The sequence below is a fragment of the Crocodylus porosus genome, unplaced genomic scaffold (genome assembly GCF_001723895.1).
Source record: "Crocodylus porosus isolate Cpor-Errol unplaced genomic scaffold, CroPor_comp1, whole genome shotgun sequence".
Classification (NCBI taxonomy): domain Eukaryota; kingdom Metazoa; phylum Chordata; order Crocodylia; family Crocodylidae; genus Crocodylus; species Crocodylus porosus.
The window spans coordinates 234,298,960-234,310,696 of NW_017728886.1; the positions used below are offsets into that span (position 1 = coordinate 234,298,960).

Here is an 11,737-nt window from a genome sequence, read left to right on the forward strand (position 1 = left end):
CTAACTTTGAACATCTGACCCACAGTGTTTCTCATAATAACGTGACTGTAGCAGGTACCAGTAGTATTTCATGGGGAACTCTCTGATCACACATACTTGGCTCTCTTCCTTGCTCTTTATTGACTCCAAGCTGTTGTCGAAGAACTCAGGAAGCTTGTGAATATAGACGTAGGAGGAACGAGCTGCTGGGCATGAAGAAACTACGCTGGAGCTAGGCAAGTGGAAGCTGCACCCACATTGCTGCTGTTTCTTCCTGCCCTGAGCTCTCCAGCTACAGCACTGCTGCAACTTCCAGCCAGTGGGAACTGAGCTGGGGCAGGGCAACTTCCAGCTGTCCCCACATTGCAGCCAGGAAGCTGTGGGGGGTGAGAAGGGAAAGGGAGAAGGCAGGAAGAAGTAGCAGCAGTTTCTTGATTCCCTGCTCAAGCTTGATGCCTCACCAGCTGGACACAAAGTCTGTGCTGCAACCAGGAAGTGGAGGGTGGGGAGAAGTGTCAGCAGTGCAGACACAGCTCCCCTCTGGCTGGAAGCTGTGCTTTTGCCCCAGGGGCTGGAGACCTAGGAGTGGGAAGAAGCAGTGATGAAATGGGTGCAGCTTGCAACTGCTTGTCCCTGGCACGGGAGCAGGCAAACCCCCCTCACTACTGACATGCCACCAAAGCTACCCAGCCCACACTGGCCTGGGGCTGAGTTGTTCTGGCACACAGCTTGTAAAGATTGCTGGCCCCTGACTTAATGAATGAAAGGCTAAAAGGGATGCTTAATAAGCATCACCTTATTTCAGTTGAATTAAAAATGTATATCCAATTCAGACCTTGGGCTTCAGGAAAAGAGTCAAGAAAGCTACATGAGGGAATGGGAAGGCTGTTGCATCTAACAGTAGTGCTGACTCACTGCATTCCTCACTCAGCTTCCCTTGGCAGGATCCTACATGGGCCCTGAGTGCACTTTTCAGTTGCTCCATCTGATAAACCTTTCCATGGGGGCCAGTGGCAGCATTACCACTAACCCTTGGCACTGAATGCCTCTTCTGTGTAGGGAATTGAAGTTTGTGCCTGCAGAAGGGAAGCCCTGTGGCCTTGGTAATTTATAGTGACTGTCATGTAACCCATTGTGCAAATAGAATAACTGATGGAAAGATGCCCAGATGCTTTTTCCACTGCTGTGATACCTTAGAACTGAAAAGGAGCCAGATAGAATGTTTGGGGGGGGGGACTGCTGCAAAGAAAGGAAAGTATTTCTAAAAAGTTAAAATGCTCTTTTGAAAATGCATTAGATGGTTTAGTATTTTGCCCTTTGGGCTATTAAAATACACTGTGTATTTTCAAACTAACCTTGTGGATTTGTGAAACTACTCCCTGAGTTGCAGCTTCTTCTGTCCTGCCACTTTTAAGTGTTGCACCATAAGAAATGAAAGCCTTCAGGGAGGAAAGATTTGCTCCAGAATGATCCGCAGCAGCATTTCAAAGCAGAAGAAACAGGTGGGAAGGAGGATGTGGGCCCTGATGGCCTCACAGATCTGTTGTCAGGAAGCTAGAGTACCACTATATATTCAGCCTCCAGTGCCCTGTCTCTGGCAGATAATATGTTGTTTCCAACATACGTTAATTTATTTTCCTTTAGTCATTTTTTAAAGTTATGAGATTTAATTTTTCTTTCAGCTTTAGATATTTATGATTTACATTAGAGGAACATAAATCCAAATATTCTTGGGATATACTTTTTAGACCCTGCACTAGTTTGTACTTATGCTGGAAGTACAGAATACTTTGTAACCAAAGCTAAGGACAGAAGACCTTATAGTGTTTCTGTGTTGTAACAATAGCCACTGGGCAGACAGCTGCCAAACATCTTGCAATTAATCTGATGCTTGTTGGCTTTCATTTCTTTTTCTTTCAGAACCAATGCCCTGAGGCAGAGGAGTTGGTCTTCAGCCATATTGTGATCTGTAATGACACACAGGAGACACTGCGGTTTGGCCAGGTGGATACTGATGAAAATATTTTGCTGGCTAGTCTCCACAGTCACCAGTACAGCTGGCGCTCTCACAAGTCCCCACAGGTACGTCAGGAACAGCCTCACAAATGCAGCAATTGTTAAAGTTGGCTGGTGTTTTTCTTCATTGATTTTTTCATTTTCATTTATGTGCTTAGCTATCTTTAGCTTTCTAGCTCCTTTAGGAGTCAGATGCTGTCACTGCATCGGACGAAAGATAAACAAAGAGATGAGGAAACACAGAAGTTTAGATATAAAAAAAAGTACAACTGCACGTGCGCATACCCTTTCTCTCCCAACCCTAGTCACATTTATTGAAATTCAAGCTTGTGAATCAAAGCAACAAAAAAAAATGACAGAAACTTATTTGCTTAGTGCACAGTCTTGTCACTTCTTCATGCGATAGACACTGGAACTGGTTGGAAGTTTTTCAGTGAATCATGTTTTCATCAAAAAGAATGCCAATGCATTGACACTAAAACTCTTTGCAAAAAAACAGTCATTTGGTATAGATGCCCAACTCAAAACATTTTTGGGAAGAAAGTTTGGAAAATGTTAAAACATCCATTTTGACATTTTAGGACCAGACAGTTTCAGTTTTCCAAATCAAAATGAATTTTTATTTTTAAATTATAATAAGCATATGATGCTGAGATGGATTTTAAAAGGTTTGCAATCAAAACTATCAGCATGAAATGTTTTGATTGATCCCAACTGTTATTTTTTTCAGTTAAAAAAATTGACTTTTCATCTTGCTTCAAGATGGAAAAATCTTTCTATATGTCAGTCATATGCATGCGACAGTAAAACCATTCCCTATCTGTCTCCACACACATCCCATTCTCAGGCGACTGTATGCTGCTAATAGCCCAATTCTCCTCTGTTTGTTAGTCAGTAGTCCTGAAGCCAGACATTTGGTTAAGAATTTTTATCGGAACCTAAGGAAAATTCAGTCCAAGTCAGGTGCCTTCATGTGTTAGAAAAGGACAATGTTTAAAGACCAGTTATAATGAATATCTATGGTCAAGTTCATAACTGACAAGGTATATGCTGAAAGCAGGATTTGTTTGCTGATACCTTTTATTGGAGCAACTATATAGCTGAATAGATGATAAACAAGACTGAATTGGACATATAGGCTGGAATCAACTGGATGGAGTTCAGTGCTGATAAATGCAAGGTGACAATGAAAGACACAGTATTGGGAAGAATAGTCAACAACACAAATACAAAATGGGTGACAACTGGCTGGATGGGATCACTACAGAGCAGGATCTAGGAGTCTTGGTGGATTATAGATTTTGCATGAATCTGTCATGTGACAGATACACAAAAGATGAACACAGTTTTGGGCTACATCAATTTAAAATAAGTGGATACGAGAGGTGATATTCTGTTTTTACTCAGCATTGGTTAGTCTTTATTTCAAGTATTGGGTGCATTTCTGGGCTCCATGTTTTTAAAAATGACTTAGAAATTATAAAGGGTCTTTTTTACCATAGGGTAAAATTCCTTCATGATTCCAAATATGGCTATTGGTGTGACCCTGAGTGAAGGGGCAAGGCCTTCTAGCCAGGAACCTCTAGCTTTGGTCCCAGCAGAAGCACTGGCACACCCCAGTCAAAGTCCCTAGCTCTAGCCAACACCTAATGCGTCTTGGAAGGCTTAAGAACACCCTGACACATGTAGCAGAAAAGGGAGGAGGCAGTGAGGGCAGTCAGCAAAGCCCAGAAGCATGGGAAATACCCATGGTAGAACATAGGCATAGCTATGCCTAGATCATCCCCAACCAGTGGCTGTCCAAACTCTTCTTAAACAACTCCAGTGATGGAGAGTCCACAACTTTCATAGGCAGTGTATTCTACTGCCATACTGTTCTAACTCTGAAGATTTTTTTTCTATATCCAATCTTAAACTTACTTTGCTCCAACTTCAAGCCATTGGTCTGCACCCTCCTCTCTACAGCAAGAGAGAAAAGGCTTTTTCCCTCTTTTTTTACAGTAGCCCTTCATGTCTTTGAAGACTGCTGTCATGTCCTCTCTTAAGTGCCTTTTCCACAACATGCCTAGCTTTTTCAGTCTCTCCTCATTGATTGCACATTTTGAGTTGTTTGCATCGTTTTAGGATTAGGTTAAACCAGACTTGTACAAGATGACTTTCAGGCACAAAATTTCCTCAGGTATTTTTAAAGGCATTAGCAAACAAATCATGGTGGTCCCTGGACCACCATATAGCTACAACACTACTAAAAGGTTTATGCTGATCATAAAACAGGTGAAAGTGGCAAATTTATTGTAACTTGCACTAGTATAGCAATTGGTGGGGGGATAAATAACTGTATCTTTCAGTAACTTGGTAATCTGGGTGGGCCAAATTCAGCCAAAGAGTAAGCTGTTGTTGTTAAGGTTAAATTTGGCATCAAAAATGTTGGAGATTGTATAGGCATACATTAGGGAGATAGATATTGTGTTAATAAGGGTTTGTCTGAAGCCCAGCAAGGGAGAAGACGTTATAAAAACATTGTTTGCTGTGAAGAGTTAAGTGTGGTTCCAGCCTTGCTTCTGCTCTAAAAACCAGCAGCAGAAATCTCATTATGAAATACACAGAATGAAAAAAGAAAACAACTGAAACCTTTGAGACTTATAGAACTAATTTGGGGTAGATAAATAGATAGATAAAATAAAGGAATAAAGTATTTAAAAGAAAAATAACACATTTAGTTAGTAGATGACAGTACAATCCTCAGATTCACATTGTGGATGTTCAACCAATGGAAGTGGTTGTAACAACTGGTTTTCTGGCTGTTCTGTAGTCTGGTCAGGTCATTTTTAGGATTAGATTATTGATAAATATTCAGTAGTGTCAAGGTGTATCTAATGGTCCCAAAAAACCAATGGGGCCAATAGTAGTCATCACAGGGAAGATTGCTCCTTCTAGTGTAACCATCCACCAATCCAGTTGCCTCTTTTAAAGAGTCACAGATAGAGTCAAGAAGTAGGTTCCACTGTCATCCTGTTAAAATCAATCAGATAAAACACATTTTGAAAATTTCATCTTTGAACACTTCATCTCATTTCTAGAATATATCAGATAATTGTCATGTCTACCAGGAAACTTGAAGACCCTTCACTCTAGTTCTTTAACCTAAAAATCCAGTCTTTTCAACTTATATAATAGTTTGAGTTGCTATTTTGTTACCTTGCAAGACTGATTTTCTCTCTAACCCTCCTTTTACTATCACTTATACGTGACCAAAAAGGCTAAGCAGGGTCAATTCTAGCCTGCTGTTCTGGTGGGGAGCACACTGTGGAGCCTTAGTATAAGCATGTTTTGCTGTAAATGATTTTGTAAGTAGGACATACAGATTTCCTTTTCACACCAGGGGGAGATGGCAGTCTGGCCCTGGCAGTGGGTTGCAAAGACTGCTTCCTGATTGGTTCCCCATATTATCATGCTTTGTTTGATTGGGTAAATGTGATTTTGTAATAATTTTGTTGCAAGTGAAGCTGACTGTGTCTGGAGGGAGAAAGAATAAGACTCAGAGAGAGCTGGGGGTAGAAAGGGTAATCCTGGGGGTGACAGAGAGCTGGAGAAATGGTAGTCCCAGAGAGCTCAGAGTGAAATCCAAGCAAGGACAGAGGAAACCATAGCAGCATAATAAAGACTATGTGGAGCTGAGCAGTCAGCTGTGCTATTTGAGATGTCAGTACTCTGATCTCTCTTCCCATTTCGAAGAAGAAGCATACACCTCTTCCCAGGAGCTGACCCCAAAAGGAAGGAGCTCTCCAGAGGAGTGCTGCAGGTCCCCAGGGAAGCCAGGGACTGAGAAGAATCAGGGTCTCAAAGGCAGAGGCTTGCCTTGTGAAAAGCTACACCAGGAGAGGGAAACAAAGTAAGGCTTCTTCTGGAGTTCTAAGGCAGACTTTCCCCTGCAAGAAGCATAATCCTGTGACACTATACACCTTCCTTTACCTTCTGTAGCAGAAGCCAAAGGTTTCTTGCCTTTGTTTTTGATTTAAACCATGAAACACAAAGTAACATTATAAAAATAGTTTTGTAATTGGTCTATATGCAAGGTATTTTTGTGATAACAAAATGTGTTTGGACAGTAAGGCCAACAGAAAAGTAGGAAGGTCAACTCCTTTGGAGCCAGTAGGAGTTTTGCCATTGTCTGAGAACAGGATTGGGTTCAAAGTGGGGAACATCTGGCTATGTTCTTTGGTCGCAGAGTCAATACCTACAAACTGCTGTAAGCCTCCATATTTTATTTTCACATGAATATTACAATAGTTTCCAGAAACCCTGTTGAAGATCAGGGATGCATTTTGCTAAGGGACATACAAACCTACACAGGCTTGATCTCTTTCAAAACTCCATTTAGTTTGTAATGGAAGGGCCAAATTCACCCATTGATATTAGTGATGCAATTTGCAGAGGACATAATTTGGAAGAAGCAGATGGTGATCAGGCAAGGGTATCCTGAGGTGCAACTCACATTCAGCCTCTGTACCTTAGCATAAGAGCTGTGCATACGTGAGCTGACTACATCTAAGGAAAGAAAAATGGGTGACTGGTAAGAGAAAATGAATAGAAAGAAGAAGCAGACCAGGAATAGAGCTAGAAAGATCCATGGAAAAAGAGGCAATCCCATAAGCTCTGAGTTGGTTTGCATCAGGATTAAAATGTAAACATTATACGGTGGGGGCACCCACTTTCATAGCCTCTGTAGAACTTCTGGATTGATCTGATGCTAGATGGCTGGGTGATCATGAATCTGTCCTTGACCTTTGGAATGGTTTTCAGAAGTATTACTGTTCTGTTAACACTTTACATTGGCTTTCCCATGATGATAAGCTTAGAAACTGACAAAGAACATTGAGGCAGCATCACAGAACACATAAAAGCAAAGTCTTTCCACTTGCTGTTGAATTTCAAGCTACTTTTCATTACAAAGGTCAAAGAACCTTGGCATCCAAATGTAAGGTCAGTGCATTTGGCTAATTTTAAGTAGGGATCACTGTTAATGCCATGTACTTTAGAAAGGTTCATCTGGACTCTCAGCAGTGAACTACTTTGTAATGTTAGATCTATATTTATTAACATATATTTAATAAAGCTATATTTATTAAAAATATTACAAATGTCATCATGGGAAGTGTGATATTAATGTGAATGTTTTTCTAATGAAAACAGCAACTCAATTATGTCCTTGTTTTGTACCTATGTTATTACGGAACTTTTCTAATTGTTTCCATGCTGAACTGGATAATGAACAGCTCATCATCTAGAGGTCAGAATAATGCCCAAGAATGGACAAGCCCTGTGAGTGTCAGATTCATGGAATGCTAAATGACTTCATAGTTATGAAATTATTTCATTTCTCATGATAATTCCCAACTTGCCAAGTTAGTGAATTTTAAGAACTCTGAGAGCAGATTGTAAGATAAATGTGAAATAATCCATACACTTGGAGTCAGGGACTTCCCTCCAGGCATTAGTTCATACTTGACTTACTTGACTTACACTTGGGGATAAAATGAGTTAGGACAAGGTCTTAGATACCACATTCTCTTACTGGGAAAGAAAACCAACTTGCACAACTGTGGCTGGCTCATATTTCTTGTTACACAGGCACTAAGAAGCAGCGGTTGCCATAAAATACTTTATTTAACCTTTGCAAAATGTTTTTTTAGTATGGCAAGGCAGTTCAGTTAAATGAAAACAAATAGTTTGAAAGGGTTGTGTTTCTTTTGCATTCATATCAATTAAATTCTCAATTTTTCTTTTGCTAATTAAAATTAGGAAGAGATGTTGTAATTGCCTAATCAAGATATTTAACAAAAAATAAGTAAGTCTCTTACATCATTTTTTATGTTAGTGTTCCATTAAAATATTTTAATTTTGTTCAAGGTGATTTTTACAGCATGCATGATGCCACCTTGGGGGTACATTTACAACATATTTAACCTGTAAAATTAAAAAAGAAAAGTTCCAGTGCATAGCTGTAGGATTTCATTTGATCAGTTACTGAGTTATAACCTTCAAAATGTGTGGCCTTTGCAAATTAGGATCCTTATCTGAAAGTATCTGCATCTCTTCAGTATCCTTTTCTTTCCTCACCTTCATTTCGTCTCCCCAGTCTAACCCTTCTATGTCTCAGTCATCCTGACTCTTCCTTTTACCTTCCTTTCAGCTTACTCTTCAACTCGAACAAGTCTCTTCTAATTTGGTTAACATTTAATTGCTGAGTTAGATATGCCGTTCTTCCAGCCAGTTATTTTCTACAAATGTTTTGAATGTTCCCCATATTCAAGTCATCTCCAAGTATATTGTCCCTCTCCAACTTAAAGGAAATCCAGGACTTGTCATATGGAGCTGTCAGAAATCATAGCAAAGTTTGCCAGACCTCGTCTGTTTTAAATGTGGATTTTAATGGAAGTAAGAAATCTGTCAGACATCAGTAAAAGTAATGAATATCAGAATATCAGTCCTGTGTTTTATACACTGAACTGGCTCCTAGTCTGTTACCAGATCTGCTTTAAGGTCCTTATCTTGATGTTCTAGTTGCTTTGTGGCATAGACCTTAATTATGTCAGAAGTCATCTTTGTCTCCAAGGTAGCCATGTACCAAAGGGAATTGGTGCATATAGGATTTGAAGTAAAACTGTTAAATGAAGGGGAATCAGATCTTAGAATCATAGAAAATTAGGTTTGGGAGGGACCTGAGGAGGTCATTTAAGTTAACCCTCTGCTCAAAGCAGGACCATTCCCATCTTCTCAGCAACTGGCTTACGGCTTCAGAATTATATGTAGTTCAAGATAAAAAAAACAAAACAAGGTTCTTGCCAGGGATCACAGTGAATTTAAAGCCCATCTAGTCATGTTAGATTCTCCTGAATATGCTCTCTGAAGAATATGTGTTTGCAAAACAGCACCAAAAATCCTGTAATACACCTTCTCTCTGTGTTTTCTAATTTCAGCTACAGTCCAGCTTCCATGGAATTTAGTATTAAACAAATGAGCAGGAAGGTGAATTTTACCTAGCACAATTTGAATTTGAGGGCTATTCATCAATCCCTAGTATCAGCTCCTTGATATCATTTAACTTTAACCACCTTTTTACAGTTGACACTCCTCTTATCAGTTTCCCTTATTATTAATCTATGCTAGATAAAATAGATCACATTTTATTATTAATTACAGTTGTTCAAACCTACTGAAATTCACTGAATCAGCAGAATCACACTGTTAGTATAATTACAGTCAGAATACGCTCTTTATCTTTCTCCTTGTTCACAACCCATGTTTGGAATTTTTTTCTTTTTTCTTTTCTTATTTCCAATTCAAGCTGCAGCACATTCAGACTCTCTTGATGTTTGTCTGTAATTCCAGTCATTTAAAAAAAACCAGCAACACCTGAGACAGCCCCCTTCCCCAAACCCTTGTGATTAATGGCTGCTATATGTGTGGGTTTCTATTTAAACACTGAAAATACAATACGTTTATGTTGTATTTCACAGAGAGAAAAAAACAGTCTCTGTTGTAAAGAGTTTACAATCTAACACACCAATCATATTCATATAGATGTGTGTGTGTGTGTGTGTGTGTATTTAAATTGAATTACCACATGAGTAGCTCTGCATGTGAATAGTCTCATTGACTTTAGTCAAACTACTCACTGTGCAGGTGTATATTTGAGAAATAGCACGTATAGGAAGAACAGGTAGTATGGGACAGGGTGGAATGCTATTTAAAGGAAATCAGTTTTAAGGAGAGATTTTTTACAAAGAAAGGTGCACTGTAAAAGAGAGGTTGCTTCAGGTATTAGGAGAAGCATGAAAGGTTTTTATGGTATATGAAATGTAAGAAAACAAAAGCAACAATGAAGAAAGAAGAGGTGGCAGCACTAAGCAGTGTTAGTGGGAGTAGATGGGTATAACATGAAAATGATGTTGAAGTGTTTGGATTTGTGGAAGAGGCAAGCAGCCAATGTGGGGATGATATGTCCAAAGAAGCAGAAGAGCCAGCATGGCTGAAAAGTCTTTAGGTATTTACACAGGGAGATTACTAATAGTAGAGAGATTTTTGATTTAGCAGGAAGAGGCATAACAAGCTTTACTAACTAAGTGTCATATATTGTTCACTGGGTATTAGAATCACACTGAGCAGAACACTTTTGGATTCTGTTAAACAGGTCAAAATAAAGAGAATAAAGTAGAAAGCCTGTACGTTTTAGGTACAATATTGTAGTGTTCTCATGCGTTACTATAAAATTTAAGCAGTGAATGTATAGTAAACTTTAAACAGTGAGTTTATAATAGCAATGTAGCTGTGTAACATGTATGTGCCTGGGCAGTGTGAACTAAATGTTATTCTAATAGTTGGCAAAAAAAAAAAAAAAGGTTGTACACAAAAACTATGGTTTCAGTTTTTGATTTAAATAAGTTGGCTGATTCTGTTCAGTAGATTCTAATAAAATCTAGGCTAGGTTCAGACATTCAAAAAGCCTAAGGCAGAATCAATCTAAGTTACACAGTTTTCTATAAACAGCATAGTTGAGACAGTAGCAAACAGAACATACATTCACCCTTTGGTGGGGGTGGAAAATCTTAGAGCTGGTTCCACCATTTTTAATCCAGTCTACGTCTGCTGAACTTCTGTTCTGCTATGGGCATAGGCCGATATTATGTGCTGACTTCTGTTCTTTTACAGGCAAACACTGGTTTCCAATCACTTATACCAGTACAAGTGTAGTGTCTATACCTGGTGCTACAGAATACATAGAGTACAATGTTTCTGGCATTAGGTTTCAGGGTTTTGATTCTTTTTCTGATTCTTTCAAACAAAATTAAAATAATCAGCAGACACTGAAGCTAGATGAATTCTAAATGGAAATTATAAGTTTGGGGGGTGGTTAAGGGAGTAACTAACCATTGGAACAACTTGCCTTGGGAAGTGCTGTATTGACCATCAAGTGAAGTCTTTAAATGAAAATTAAATGTCATGGTAAAAGATTGTATGTGAGTTACGGGTTTGATGCTGGAATCCTAGAGTTGAAATTCCATGCCTCCGTGATGCAGTGAGTACGACTAGATGGTAAGAATAATCCCTTCTTGTCTTAATATCCCTGGATCTGTGAAAAAGGAGGAAGTTACAGTTATCCAGGCCAGAGCTGTCCCACTGATGTCCCACAGGGGATTAATCTACAGCCCCATGGCTCCTACCTAGTCACCACTTCCGCTATTGCTCTAGCTGCTGCTGCTGCAGCTAGAGTATCTAGACCATCCCTCACTCTCTCAGCTCTTGCTTTCTGCTTCTGCTCCAGGTGGTGGGGTGACGCAGCTCACAGCACCAGAAGAGCCCACAACACAGCAAGGGAGCTGAGGTGGTAGCCACTCAGGCTGTGTGAAGCTTCGGTAGCCAATTTGATTTGGAGGAGATTCGGCCCAATTCAGCAACCAAATCTCTGGATCTGAATCGAATCAGGAAACCAATTAAAAGGTTGAATTGAATTGGAAGCCTCTGAATCAATTTGGAAAAGATTTGGCACCACTTCTGAGGTTCGGCCATAGACTAAACAGGCAGCAGTCCTCACCACACTAGACACAGCTGCCTCCAGCTGGAAAGTCTGTTGTGGTAGGTGGAGGGGAGAGGAGAGGGGAGGGAAGGAAAGGGGTATGGGGGAAGGAGGGATTGGGGCTGGGGCTATGAGAAGCCGGCTGGGGTGGGGGGTGCGGGACTC

At 39.9% G+C, this 11,737-nt stretch overlaps 1 protein-coding gene across 1 annotated transcript in view; it reads left to right on the plus strand.

Moving 5' to 3' along the window:
* VPS13B (vacuolar protein sorting 13 homolog B) overlaps positions 1–11,737 on the plus strand; it is an 869,608-nt gene that overhangs the window by 800,964 nt on the left and 56,907 nt on the right. The window contains exon 42 of the mRNA XM_019545488.1: positions 1,900–2,061. Coding sequence (XP_019401033.1) covers positions 1,900–2,061 — 162 coding nt within the window. The remainder of the gene's footprint in view (positions 1–1,899; positions 2,062–11,737) is intronic.